The sequence below is a fragment of the Camelus ferus genome, chromosome 18, assembly GCF_009834535.1.
Source record: "Camelus ferus isolate YT-003-E chromosome 18, BCGSAC_Cfer_1.0, whole genome shotgun sequence".
Classification (NCBI taxonomy): Eukaryota; Metazoa; Chordata; class Mammalia; order Artiodactyla; family Camelidae; genus Camelus; species Camelus ferus.
In genome coordinates, this window is record NC_045713.1 from 1,910,130 (window position 1) to 1,925,967 (window position 15,838).

Sequence of the window (15,838 nt, forward strand, 5' to 3'; positions counted from 1 at the left end):
TGCTTTACTTTCTGTCTCTAGGAATTTGTATGTTTTAGACACCTTACATAAGTGGAATCAGATAATATTTATTTTATTATGTCTAGCTTCTTAGCATAATGTTTTTAAGATCTGATCCTTTTTATGGTTAATATCCAGTATCCATATATGCCACTTTTTATTTATTCATTCATCTGTTGATGGACACTTGGGTTGTTTTCACCTTTTGGTTATTGTAAATAATGCTACTGAAAACTGGTAATATTAAGTATCTCTTTGAGTATCTGTTTTCCATTTTTGGGGGGTACGTACCTAAACATGGAATTGGTGGGGCACTTGGTAATTCTCTGTTTAGCTTTTTGAGGAACTGCCAAGCAGTTTTCCATGGCGACTGTACCAAAAATTTACATTCCCACCAGCATGTATGAGGGTTTCAATTTCTCTATATCCTTCCAACACTTGTCATTTTCCTTATTTGTTTTTGATTATAACTATCCTAGTAGATGAAAAGTGCTATTTCATTATGGTTTTGAATTGCATTTCCCTAATGACTATAATGATGAGCATCTTTCATGTGCTTATTAGCCATTTGTATATCTTATTTGCATAAATGTCTATTCAAGTCCTCTGCCCATTTTTTAATTCTGTTGTCTTTTTGTTGTTGAGTTTAGGAGTTCTTTACATATTCTGGATATTAAACACTTATAAATCACTTATATAATTTGCAAACATTTTTCTCCCATTCGGTAGGTTTTCTTTTCACTTTCTTGATAATGCTCCTTGATGCATAAAAACTTTTAATTTTGATTAAGTCCAATTTATGTATTTTCTCTTTTGTTGCTCATGCTTTTGGTGTCATATCTAAAAATCCACTGCCAAATTCAAGGTCATGAAGATTACTCATATGTTTTCTTCTAAGAATTTTATGGTTTTAGCTCTTTCTGACTTCATTCTTTTGCGTTGGGAAATCTCACGAACCAGCACCATCTGTTGAAGAGAAAACACTTTCCTAATTGAATGGATGTAAAAGTCATGTGAAAAACTAGTTGGGGGCATAGGTTTATTTCTGAACTCTCAATTCTATTCCATTGGTCTATATGCCTATCTTGATAAAATTACCATAAAGCTTTGATCACTGTAGCTTTGCAGTAAGTTTTGAAATTGGGAAGTGTGAGTCTCCCAACTCTATTCTTCTGTTTCAATATTCTGTTGACTCCTAAGGGCCTCATCCATTTCGTATTAATCTGAGTATCTGTTTTTCCATTTTTGCAAAAAAGGATACTGGAATTTTCATAAGAATTGTATTGAATCTTAGATTTCTTTGGATGGTATTGGTATCTTAACAATACACAGTCTCCCTATCCATGAACACAGAATATCTTTTGCCAATTTCTTTTAATCTAAAGGAAAGTGAGCTTGGGGAAACTAGGAAAAAGATCTCAATGACTGTACAGTACTGTGCTCTTGTCACCTGACTTAATGTGACTTTCATTTCTCCACCCTGTGATGGAATTATGATTAACTAATCCTGGAATAACTTCCAGGGTCAGTAAGATCTTGCATTAAAAGCAAAACAAAATCTCAAAACAGCTACTTAAGTGTTAAGTATTGTTAACAACTTAGGTAAGAAATATTGTTATAGTTTTATTATTACAATTTATAGTTTCATAACAAAGTTAATGAAACATATAAGCATATAAAGAAATATTCTTATATAAAGACTTAAACATAAGACAAGATACAATAAACCTCCTTGAAGAAAATATAGGCAAAACATTATCTGACATATATCTCAAAAATGTTCTCCTAGAACAGTCTACTCAAGCAATAGAAATAAAAGAAAGAATAAACAAGTGGGACCTAATGAAACTTACAAGCTTCTGCACAGCAAAGGAAACCATAAGTAAAACAAAAAGACAACCTATGGAATGGGAGAAAATTTTGCAAATGCAACCGACAAAGGCTTGATCTTCAGAATATATAAGCAGCTCATATATGATTTAATAAGAAACAACCAAACAACACAATCCAAAAATGGGCAAAAGACCTAAACAAACAATTCTCCAAGGAAGACTACAAATGATCAATAGGCACATGAAAAAATGCTCAATATCACTAATTATCAGAGAAATGCAAATCAAAACTACAATGAGGTATCACCTCACACCAGTCAGAATGGCCATCATTCAAAAATCCACAAATGAGAAATGCTGTAGAGGCTGTGGAGAAAGGGGAACCTCCTGCACTGCTGGTGAGAATGCAGTTTGGTGCAGCCACTGTGCAAAACAGTATGGAGATTCCTCAAAAGACTAGGAAAAGACTTACCGTATGACCCAGGAATCCCACTCCTGGGCATATATCCAGAAGGAACCCTACTTCAGGATGACATCTGCACCCCAATGTTCACAGCAGCACTATTTACAATAGCCAAGACATGGAAACAGCCTAAATGTCCATCAACAGATGACTGGATAAAGAAGATGTGGTATATTTATACAATGGAATACTACTCAGCCATAAAAACTGACAACATAATGCCTATTTGCAGCAACATGGATGCTCTTGGAGAATGTCACTCTAAGTGAAGTAAGCCAGAAAAAGAAGGAAAAATACCATATGAGATCGCTCATATGTGGAATCTAAAAAAAAAAAAAAAAAAAAAAAAAAAAAGCATAAATACAAAACAGAAATAGACTCAAAGATTCAAAGACATAGAATACAAACTTGTGGTTGCCAAGGGGGCGGGGGGGTGGGAAGGGATAGACTGGGATTTCAAAATTGTAGAATAGATAAACAAGATTATACTGTATAGCACAGGGAAATATATACAAGATCTTATAGTAGCTCACAGAGAAAAAAATGTGACAATGAATATATATATATTCATGTATAACTGAAAAATTGTGCTCTACACTGAAATTTGACACAACATTGTAAAATGATTATAAATCAATAAAAAATGTTAAAAAAAAGGCATTCATACAGTAAAAGACTAAGTATTCTTTATTTATATAATTGATATTATAAGATGCTAGAAGAAGAGGTGATATTTATAACTAAAATATTAAGAGTACTATAGAAATATTATACTTTGTTCTATTTAATTCTTGTAAGAATTTAATAATCTATAAATCCAATCTTACCCTAAATCTGGCAAACTTTCTTGAGAGGTATAGAAAGATGGTTGTCCTCCTTGGCTGATGGATGGATAAATGGAGGGGAGATTATTACAGAGAATGACTTAATGTACTGCAGTGGTCTCCAACCTTTTATGTTTATTGACACCTCTTAGTTAAAAAAATTTTTCAGTATAATCCCCTAAGACACCCGTGCTTATAAGTTTTATATATATATATGTATATGTACACACACACTACTGCTTATTAAACTGAATATTAGTAAAGTTTAATTTCCATTTTTTACACAAAAGTTAAGTAGCAATATTTTTTTCCTGTAATACACTGAATCATCTTGTACAGTATAATGAAGAAAACTGCTTTAGAGAATAAAAAAAGATGAAGAAAAAAGGCAAAGGTTTTTGCTCCTTATGATACATCCTAACTCTGCTACTTCTTGAAACTTGGAGACACTGAATCATTGTCTCATTCTTAAGCCAAGGCAGTCTTGAGATGAAGAACAAAGCTGGAGGTATCATGCTCCCAGACTTGAAACTATACGTCAAAGCTACAGTAATCAAAACAGCACAGAACTGGCACAAAAACAGACACATAGATCAAAGGAAAAGAAGAGAGAGCCTAGAAATAAACCCATGCTCATCTGGTCAATTAATCTGTAACAAAGGAGGCAAGAATATACAATGGGGAAAAGACAGTCTCTTCAATAAATGGTGTTAGTAAAGCTGAACAGTTACATGCAAAAGAATGAAACTGCACCACTTTCTCAGACTACATACAAAAATGAACTCAAAATGGATTAAAAACTTAAATGTAAGACCTGAAACCATAAAACTCCTAGAAGAAAAAATAGGCAGTAATCTCTTTGACATTAGTCTCAGCACTTTCGGGGGGGGGGGTGCTGGCTATACTTCCTTAGGCAAGGGCAACAATGGCAAAAATAAACAAATGAGACTACATCAAACTAAAAAGCTTTTATGCATAGTGAAGGAAACTTTCAACAAAACAAAAAGGTAGCCTACTGAACGGGAGAAGATACTAGGAAGTGACATATCTGATAATGGGTAGATTTTCAAACTATATAAAGAACTCATATAACTCAGTATTAAAAAATAAACAACCTTATAAAAAAATGGGCAGAGGACCTAAATAGACATTTTTCCAAAAAAGACATACAGATGGCCAACAGGTACATGGAAGGTGCCCAGCGTCACTAATCATTAGGGAAACGCAAATCAAAACCACAATAAGATATGACCTCACACCTGCCAGAATGGCTATTATCAAAAAGACAAGAAGCAACAAATGTTGGTAAGAATGTGGAGAAAAGGAAACCACTGTGTACTAGTGGTGGAAATGTAAACTGGTGTAGCCACTACGGCAAACAGTATGGAGATTCCTTAAAAAACTACAAATAGAACTACCATATGATCCAGCAAATCTACTTCTGGGTATTTATGCAAAGAAAACAAAAACACTAATTCAAAAGATAAATGTACTCCTATAGTTAATGCAGCACTGTTTACAATAGCTAAGATATTGGAAGCAACCTAAATGTTGATCAGTAAATGAATGAATCAAGAAGAGGTGAAACACTGAAACACACACACACACACACACATACACGAAGATCACTCAGCATGAAAAAGAATGAAATCTTGTTATTTGCAGCAACATGGACAGACTGGAGGGTATTATGCTAAGTGAAGTAAGTCAGACAGAAAAATGAGTTAACATACGATTTCACTTATATATGGAATCTACAAAATGAAACAAATGAACAATCAAAACAAAACAGAAACAGACTCATAGATACAGAGAACAAACCAGTGGTTGCCAAAGAGGAGGGAGGTGGTTGGGGAGAGGGAGAGACAGACAAAATTGGGAAAGGGAATTAAGAGGCACAAACTTCCAGTCATAAAATAAATACATCATGGGGATATAATGTACACAGAGGGAGTACAGTCAGTAATACTGAAATAAACTTGCATGGAGACAGATAAAAACTAGACTTATTGTGGTGATCACAATGTCTAAAAACATCGAATCACTATGTTGTATACTTGAAACTAACGTAATACTGCATATTAATTATAACTCGATTTAAAAAGAAAAATGCTTAGACTCTTGAAGTCACCATCCATGGTGACTGAAGTGTAATCTATAGTTTCTGGAAAAAAAGAAAAAGAAAGAAAGAAAGAAAACAAAGAAAAATAAAATATCTCATATTGAGTATGCCAATCACAAAAGGGAAAATGGTGTTATTTCTGGGAATGCTCTTAAGTGGTTATCCAAAGTATTTTTTTTTTAGCAACAGTGGAATTATTTTCTTTCTCTAATGAATTCTTTTGCAAATAAATCAAATAAATTGGGGGAAAAAAGGAGTACTGTCCCAATCTATTAATGTTCCTTTCTTGGTATCACTAATAAAAATTTCTCCCTACTTGATCTATTTTAAAGGAAAATTTTTAAATGTTTGCCCTCAGGTACAAAGATGGGTCAAGAATTCTGTTACATGACACATTAGGGAAGAATCCAAGAGGGCCCAAAGAGGGCCAGGTGGTTCTCAAAAGTGGTTCTCTGCCCTGCTGGTGCACAGGAGGCTGGAGAGTGGTGAGAGCCTGTCTAGAAGGCTGACAGACCCCCTCAAGAGCTATGGTGTGTTCCCAAGAGGGTCTTTTTCCCTCCAGAAATCAGTCAGGAAATTTAATTCCTCCTTTTGCCAAGTAAGAGGCTGGTTAGTTATCTCTTCCAACAGGAGTAAAATGACACCTATCAATCTCATAGGTGAAGAAACTACAAAAATCTCATAGATACATCATCTCCCAGTTGTAGCACTGCCAGACTACTTCTTTCATTTGTAACAGGGATAATAAAAGTATTACTGCTTCCCTTTGTAAACTATTGTTTCTAAGCTGACAAATACTCCCAACAACCTCGTAATTTGTTAAAACACACTTTAGGTCAAACTAGAAAACAGAATGACATGCTAAAGCAAGACTCAAATATGTGTATGCCAAGAGAGGATGAAGGGCAATGCCTGGATGTTTACAAAGTGATGTGAAGAGATGGGAGTGTTGGGGAACTGCGACTGGACCCAAGGGATGTGTGGTCTGGTGGTTTCGTTTAATTTTTTTAAACTTACATCGCTGAGCCTTTCCCGAGAGCTGCTCCTGTGGAAGCCCTTGGATTCTCCACTTGCGCTTTCACTGTCACTGTCCCTGCAGCTGTTCTGCCCTGGCTTGAGCTGAAGGCAGAAGAAAAGAGAAAAAAAGAAAGGTGTCAGTGGTCTCCTCATACAACTGCTCCTTCACCCCTATTCTTTGAGTTTTGTCAAAAGTGAACAATTTAAGGTCCTGATCTTTAGCATTTTTCCTCGGCTTCTGAACAGTGCCAGGGAAGCTGCCACAGAAAGAAACATGGAAGGCAGGATAAGCAAAATATTTATATAAAATGTCAATGTAGACAAAAGACCTGAGCAAGCCTTAAGTAAACATCTGAGAAGTCTAACAAATGTTCATGAATCTTGGAAGGTAATCTTTTCTCAGATTTTTCCTCTACTGTGATTTGGGGGTGGGGGGTCAATAGTAATAGAAAGACCAAAAATACTGACTAAGCTAAAGCCAGGTTACACAAATTATGATTTCTCACCTTATTTCTTTTGTCCCCTTCTAGGAAAAAAACAAAAACAAAAACCAACAAAACAGAACAAAAAACAAGATTTTCTCCTCCTAAGAGAAAATGATGAGATTCTGTATATTATCCTTTAACCATTAGGGAGACGATGGTCCTGTTTTTTAGACAATATTCTGGAGGTCTCCTGTCAGATATTTAAAAATACCAAATTAAGACCTACAGCATAAGTAAATTAAGCCAGCATCCATTCAACAAATATGTAAGAGCTGACAGTTAAAAGCCAGAGATATGGGGCTTAACCAAATTAAAAAGTCTCTGATCTTATGAAGCTTACATTTTAGCAGTTTCTACACATTTACCCAGCTCTGATGTTCATGTTCAGGATGCTCTACACATTTACCCAGATCTGATTTTTCATTCAAATTGAACAAACACAGAACTGTAAACCATTAGTCTCCATAAGACTATGAGTCAAATTCATATGGAACCACAGTTGCAGAGAACCCAAGCAATTTGATGCAGATTACAAGACACAGCTCCTTTATAACGTCCTCAATTTAGCAAGAGAAAAGTGCAATATAAACAAATATAACAAAACAACGGAAATACATACATGCTAAACGCAAACAAAAAAGTAGCCAGTGACGTTAGGAGAAAAGATGGTTTCTGAAGCCTTCGATTTTAATAGCAGATTGAGCTCACATGGCTGAAAGGAGAGGGAAAGACACTCTTGATGGGAGAAAGACAGAAAAGGTAGGGAAAGCAACACGTTAGGAACATGATCAGGGGTCTTATCTGAAGCAGAGAGTTCCTTTGGGGAGGAAATAGGAAGAAACAGTAGAGAGAAGTGTATGGATCAGAGCATGCAAGAAACACAAGCCCCATATTTCTGGGAAGGAGGGAACTTCAGAGCAGACAGGTAGCAAAACTTTTGCCTGCAGGTTCTCATGTGGCTCTGGGGCCCTGGGGGAAGATGAACCAAGACGAAGGGAGAATGAATCCGAATCAGCATTCCTTGTACCTTTAACCTGCCTCTTAAAACACTGCAGTTCAGACTTGACTTTTGGTTATATCATCCAATCAGCTGTCCCCAAATCCCCACTATATAGGGAGCGTTCTTTTGTATTTCAACTTTTCTACAAATCCACTTTTATCATTTTCTTTTAAAATCTCCTTCTTCAGGAAGTTTTCTCCAATGGAACCAAGAAAAATGATGCTAATTTTACTTTGTATCCTCCTGAGCCCTTAAGTACTTAGTTTCCTCCTAAATTACTGCTAAATCTACTAATTCTAAATTAATTCGGATGCAAGCTATATGAGCCTTTTCTTATTACTATGGAATAAAAGTTCAGAATATTGTCATTCTCTTCAAGTTTTCATTTTTATACTTGTAATAAAGGGGAATTTATTCTAAAATGAATATCACTTCCTCTCACTTTCCTGAACATGACACGTCCATTCCTGCCTGCACTTTTCCACATTGTATTTCCTCAATCTGGAATGCTCACCATCACTTTCTCTGTGCTTTTCATGTCAAGATATTTTTTTTAAAGTTCAAATAGCATCTTGTCCACTGTGGTCTTTGAAGAGCTCTTCCTTTGTATATTTATTTTTTTTGACATGTCTTCAAAGTTTAGCTAGCACCTCATTCTTTATTAAATGCCTTTGATAATTTTGATACATTTTCAAGTTTTATAAGGCCTATATTAAATGTATTTATACTGATGATAAAATCTGTATGTGGAGTGGGCTCTTTAATTCATACGCAATGTCAGAACTCTTATTTCACTGGATCTCTGAGTTAAGTAAAGGCAGGTAAAGCTAACTCCAATGTATGGATAAAGAAACAAGTAAAGGAAGCGGGCTGAGAATTTGCCAAGAGATCTAGGGCCTACCCCATGACTCCACTGCCTACTGCTCTCCTCATTTTAATTCTTAGTGCCTGTTTAGGTGTTTACATTTAACTTGGAAATAATGACTCTGCAGTATACTAGTGTTCTCCATAGAATATATTTTCAGTATATTTGTGATACCTAACTGCCTTCACAAAGAAAGAAATCGTATTAGGTAATATTTAATCAAGAGATGTTTATAAAAACTAAGTCCTCCAACTTAGATGAGAAAAAAAATACCCAGCTGGGAATTAAGGGTATAAAAGTGTCAAAACCTTTCCTAATGTTCAACTGGCTTAACAAAATCTGGACTTTGCATTTGGGTCTTTTCCATGTTTCTTCATGGAAGGAAAATGATGACTTCAACAAGGCCCAACAAGAGGCTCCAGTGGCCATTACGTAAATTATCTCACTAAATGTTGATCTAGGCTCAGGGCAAAACCCAAGAAAAACTGAGGGGAGCAGCTTACTAGCCTTCAATGTGTCCTGCCAGCAAAAGCACTTCAGTGAATTCTCTTCAGAGAGTCTTACATAAAATCCACCCCTACACTACCCCTTTCTCCTCCAAAGCCAGGCTCAAGTTTAAAGGAAACTTAGGATTTTAAGCTGTCAGACAGCTCAATATTTCAAAGAAATAGACTGACTACAGTAAGTACTAAAGCTAAACCACAAGATTTCAGGCAAAGAAGTATTCCTTCCTAATCCCATGAATACATTTAAAACTGGCATTTTCAACCACATCCAATGGATCATTTGGGGTAGCATAACTAACTCAGAAGTTGTAATCCTTCACCTGAAATTCCCAGCTATTACCTAAGACCAAGAGACATTATAAAGGCCAGGTGCTGTCTTAAACATTTAAAGACCTAAGGAAAATCAATCTGTTTGCACTGATTTATCCTAGCATCCACAGCAGCTCTGTTATAAGAAAGTTTTTGCTATACAGGATGCAATGAGATTTCTTACTACCAGCCTTTAGGTTTTTCAGGGCCTTGTTTATTTAAAAATTACTATAATTCACTCTCTAGTTCCAGAAGTTTCTTCCCATTAGGATATTAAATAGTTTAGGAGTCAGAACTAGAAAAAAAAAAAAAAATGAAAGGATGCCAGCATCTGGCATGAGTGGCAATAATACTCTGAGTAAGATGAACATCTTTTATAAAATTTAAGAATTTAGTTTGCTTTTATTAGATTTCACTGTCAACAATATATTTTCCAAACTCTGAAACTGTGTTGTCATTACAGAGTTAACTGTTATTAATGGCAAATTAGGAAAATAATTATCCACAATTTTATCACTGCTAACGAACATATAACAAAGTCCCATCACCCTGGACTGAGGGAAGGTGGAACGATTCTGTGCACACTTAACAAGATCTGTGAGCCAGGCTATGCCACTCTTTTCAGCTTGAGTATGAAGAGTTGAAACAAGATGCTAGACATCTAGCTCAGCAGGTGTCATTAACTCTTCAAACAATATTCACAGAAGGATAAAGTATGTGGAGACAATATCTATGCCTAGAACTCTAAAGGAATGATGTGAATTATGCAGTGTAATGCGGAAGAGCATCTGAAAGTAATCTCCTACCACAGTTTAGGTTTCTCAAAGCAGCATAAATCCTATCTCAAACTGCTGAGTTCTCCTGTAGGGATCTAAATGAACCCTATATAACTTTCTAAAAATGTATCAGTAAGCACAGACCCATTTTTTATAATATACCTTCACTAACATCAAAACAGCAAGTATTTAATCTTATAAAACTGTTGTTTTGTTTGTTCCATATAAAACTGTCCCCAAGTGGAGAAAGTTTCAATAGATTAAGTGGTATTTGTACTATTCTATTTCTTAGGCTTTAAAAGGTACTTCAAAGGAGAAATACAGAAGCAAACTAAGCAACTTAATGAAAAGGCTGACACATCAAAATGAGCTAACAGGAAATAACTACTACAAACAAAAATTCCAAAGCTGGTTAGAAAATACATTTTCTTAAGAAATAAATAAATAAATATATTGTACTTGTAAATGTACAATAACAAGTTGTGCCAGAAAGATAAGAATTAAATTCTGGAAACTAGGGCAGGGCAAGGAATTTGCGCAATTTCTCTGGGATCCTAGAACTCAGAATTATCTTGTCATCATCTTCAATAATTAAAGAATTTTAAGGATTTAGTAATCTTCAAGTTAACCACTAACAAAATTTAGATACTAAAAATACTTGTTTTCGAAATCACTGTCAAATGTAAAAGAATTCAAATCATAATCAGTAAAGAAATAGAGAGAAAATAAGGGAAACAGCAAAAAGCATGCATGTGACTAAGTACATTAATTATAACATCAACAGTATACCTGAAGCTATTTTTTAAAACAGGCAAAGACGTCTAGTTTCTATTGGGCAAAATAAATAAATGAATAAACAAACAAGTAATTACTTGTTAGTTATAAAACACTTCCACATTTTAAGAGAAAAAAAGACAAAATACTATAAACAGCTAGACAAAGTCGTATGTCAAAGACAGTCATGGTGTAAGAGGTACAATTTTTACCTTTTACACTTCTGCTCTTTATACTAAAGCATAACCCTTGATATCCCAATGTATAAAGTAAAAAACATTTTAACTAATAAAGGAAATCAACAGGAGCTGGGAAACTTTAGCATTATATTTATCAGAGAGCAAAAAAGGGAAACAATAGAAAAGGACACAGAGGCTAAAGAACTCAGTTTTACTTAGGCAATATATATTAAATTTGATAACTTACAGAGACCACATCTTCTAGAGAATCCATGGGACATTACCACAGACTGAAGATGTACTAGGCCACAAAGGATATCAGAATTTCAAAATTTAGAAATTACATTAATAGCCTTCTCAATGATAAAAATTAATGACATTTTAAACTGAATATCTATTATCACCTAAAGATTTAAAAAATTCTCTCCACAATTATAATTGAATCAAAAAGAAAAATCACAAACACACCATTTAAAAATTAATAAAATGAAAATTATAAATATGTAAGTAAAAATATTTATAAGATCTGTACAAATCTGTGCTAGAGATTAACTAGCATATTTTTTGAATAGAAATAAATCATTTAATCATAAAAATCAAAACAAAAAAGGATAAGACAAAAAAGCAACTATAGGGAAAATTAGAGGAAGGAGATTCTAAAAATGAAAACTATCTAATGAATTAGAAATTAAAATATTGTACAATTAATAAATTAGAGTAAAATTGGGAGTGGAATCCACAAAGATACTTTTTACAAATCTAAGAATAAAAAGAGATAAAAAACCAAACACAGAAATAATGTGATATCATTATATAATAATAATGTGATAATATATGTGATAATAATATAACAATGATTATCATTATAAAAATGTGATAATAAGCACATTTCTAAATTGTAGTAAACATTCTATGGTGACACTGACAAAAATCATAATGAAATAATTTCAATTAAAAAAAATTTAGCTAAATTTGATCCAGAATATGAAAAAAAATACATAAAGCTAATCTGTGCCCAAATCTGATAACAGAACAAAAAGGGAACTACAGAATAATCTTCTCACCTTTAAAAGTGCTGAAAAAATCTCAAGAATTACAAAAAATTGAACTTAATAATAAATTAAAATCTAGTCCACCAGTTCTAATAGAATTCTGGGCAAGAATAGAAAATCCCGCCAATTTACAAGAGGCACAAGGGAAATTTCGGAGGTGATGGCAAAGTGATAAAATTGGAGTATGATGATGGTTGTACAACTCTATAAATACACTAAAAACCTAAACTGTACACTGATAATGAATAAATTTTATGCTATGTAACATAGTTCAATAAAGTAGTTAATTTGAAAAAGTAAGAGGTCTTATCAGTTTAATCTTTAACTGCAGGAAGTAAAAGTCAGGTTCCTAGTGGAGGACTTACTAAATCAGGCTAAGGAAGCAACAGAACACAACTCCCTTTCTTAAAGTCAACTGTCCATATAAAAATCTAATCATGGGAGTAAATAGGGGGCAATTATCTTGAGGGTCATCTTGGAATCTGACCTACACAGTGGGTTTACAAAAATAAGAAAAGGAGAAATTGTTCTTTTTTTTAATTGATTCCTAATGCATGTATCATAAAATCACTCTGGAATGGAATTAGGAAAGTTGTAGTAATGCAAAATAAGACAAGGTTCTTGAACATGCCTGGATTTTGCAGTATCACTTGTCTGTCACTGATGTTTCCAAATAAATATTTAAGGTATTGCACATATAATAACTTGAAGATTGTGTCATTAGCTTTAAAAATGGAAACTACTGATAAAGCATTTCCACTTGCCAGTCACATATATATTCAGCATTTAAAGGGGTTCAGTGGACTTCACAGCAGTAGAAAACCTGAAGAGTTAGTTAAATAAACAGCAGAAAATAAGCCAAGATCAATCTAACTACATAGTACTCAAACATAAACAAGAACTAGACAATGAAGAGCAATCTGACCAACTATGATATCTTTCTAATAGACAAACTCAACACAGACAGCAGAACTTAATAATGTCCTACAGCTTATCCAGAGAATCATAACTCTATGAATTGGGTAAGAGGCTCTTATGATACTATCTCTTTATAACTTAATAATGTGAAGGGAAGGGAACAGAAGTGTAAGAAGCAGTGCTAATATATAACTAATATCTCTGTCTACAACTTGGGTACTATTTCCAGGTTGAATTATGTTGACAAAAGGCATAATAATGTACCTGACTCTTCATTTCCTACCAAAAAGAAAATCTAGACTATAGTGGAAAAAAGAATGCATAAGAATAGGATTAAAGAGAAAAGCTTGAATGAACACAAGGTGTTTGGCATTCCTTGGGTATGACTGTGGACTGGAAATCTGTTTTCATATAGGCTCAGAAATCTACATCCAATAAACATGTGCAATGCAAAAATAACTTGATGAAGGGACTGCTCTGGTATAAATTCTAGCCTTTTGATTATGAAATTTTGATTATTAAAAACATTCTGAGACAATATTACTTGATTGGCAAGGATGAATATGCAAAAATAAATACACAAAGGTTCCTTTTTATGTTTTTCTGTAAGAAAACATGTTTTCAAACAACTTTTTAAACAGCCTGATGTTCTTAAAAAACAAACATTACCCTCAAACATAAAATTTTTTTGACTTTTGTTTCTCCCATTCTACTATGAAAAAAAAAAGCCAACTGAAGTCTGAGGAAGGAAATATGTAAGATGAGCCAGTCATATCTTGTCATCCTAGAAAGACCATGTCAAAGAAACTTAAGAGCCAAATTTCAGGGGGTCCCACTAACCAAAGATGGGACAAGTTGAGTGTTAATAGCATAATAACATAATGAACTGAAATACATTCACATGTTTAAATACACATGTACACAACCGTATTAAAAGGAAACCAACCAACAAATGAATACCTTACTAATTAACTTTGGAGAACTTTCTAAAAGGGGAAAAAAAATTAAGCAAAGAATCAAGCATCAATGGCTGTTAACATCATAAAAAGAGAGAAAAACAGGTAATACATGCCTCCTGATGTAAGAGTATACAACTAACACTGAAAAATATATAACCTGAATCTGATTCACCACAGATTACACTATAAACTTACAGGAAATATAAGGGATTAGGGTACAGGTTAAACCACACATCAGGGGATACAATAAGAAAAATCCAGAAATCATCTGATTCCCTTAATGAGTAAATTGCAAGGTAAATATAGAAGAAGAGTAGGAATGACATAACAAGATAAGACATCTCAGCCAATTGCCAGGCATAGATCTTACTTTAAAAGTAATTTGACAAAGTATAAAAAAATTATAAGACAAACTTAGAAATATGTACAATGACTAGGTATTAATGATATTAAGGAATTATTGTTTATATTTTGGTATAGGTATAACAAAAAAGCACCAACTTTTAGAGATATACAGAGAAATATTTATGGCTGAAATAATTTAATTTCTGAGATTTGTTTTTCTAAAAGATCCAGGTGATGGGGACAGTACAGGTGTGTGGAGTGGAAGGAGGGAATGGGGATATACATGAAACAAGATTAGCCATGTCTTAATTGTTGAAATTGGATGATGAGTACATGTGGGTTCATTATTATCTCTATTTTCATATACATTTTTAAAAATTTTATTTTTTATTGAAGTGTAGTTGATTTACAATGTTAGTTTCAAGTGTACAGAAAAGTGATTCAGTTATACATATACATACATTATATATTTTTTCAGATTCTTTTCCATTGTATGTTATTACAAGAAATTGAATATACTTACCTGTGATATACTATATATATCTCATATATAGTAATGTGTTACCTGTTAATCCTAAACTCCCAATTTATCCCTCCTCCGCCCTGGCCCTTTGGTAACCATAGTTTGTTTTCTACGATCATGAGTCTATTTTTGGTTACTAAATAAAACTTGTATCATCTGTTTTTTTTTAAGATTCCACATGTAAGTGATATCATATATGTCATAACATTTTTAATTTGCCATAATAGTTTAAAAAAAAACTTATTTCCAGAAAAGGCATAAAATAAAACTGGCTATTTATTTTAATTGCAAGACTGTGTACCTTTAGCATTAGTTATGATATAAAATACTTTGCTTGTAAGCTATCCAAAATTTTAAGACATGATTTTTGACAGCAAACCTCTTTCCAACTTGCCACTGTTTTGATACCAGTTCATTTCAAATCCAATCAAAAATTAAACTCTCATCAATGCCAGAACTTTGGAGCTATTAATGAAGAATGTGACTGGGTCAGAAAAAGCTAGTGTTCTAGCATTTGCCAATGAGGAGAGCTCAAAAGCTGAATGGTAACATGAAAAGTGGCATGTGCACTAGCTAACTTGTAGCCTCTGCGATCATAAGCCTTTAGATGTCTTATTCTTCAAAACGTGCTATTGCTGATTTTGTTCTTGAAGCAGTGATCATATGTAATTTAAGATATTTCAGATACTCAGGTATAGTATTATAAAATAAAAAGTACCACATAATTGCAGTTAGTTTAATAAATCTTCATCCTGGCATTTGAGAATTTTAAAAGTACTTGTTCAGCAAAAGGTCAAAAACCACTACCAAGAGAAGTTAACAGCTCTCTTAGTATTATACATGCTTATTGATGAGATTGCCACATAAATTTGGATCATATGACGCATTT

General features: G+C 33.6%; 1 protein-coding gene across 1 annotated transcript in view; it reads right to left on the bottom strand.

Moving 5' to 3' along the window:
• The window catches only part of AUTS2 (activator of transcription and developmental regulator AUTS2), a 1,021,658-nt gene that overhangs the window by 568,458 nt on the left and 437,362 nt on the right, over window positions 1–15,838 (bottom strand). Inside the window, 1 exon segment of the mRNA XM_032459496.1 lies at window positions 6,259–6,360. Coding sequence (XP_032315387.1) covers window positions 6,259–6,360 — 102 coding nt within the window.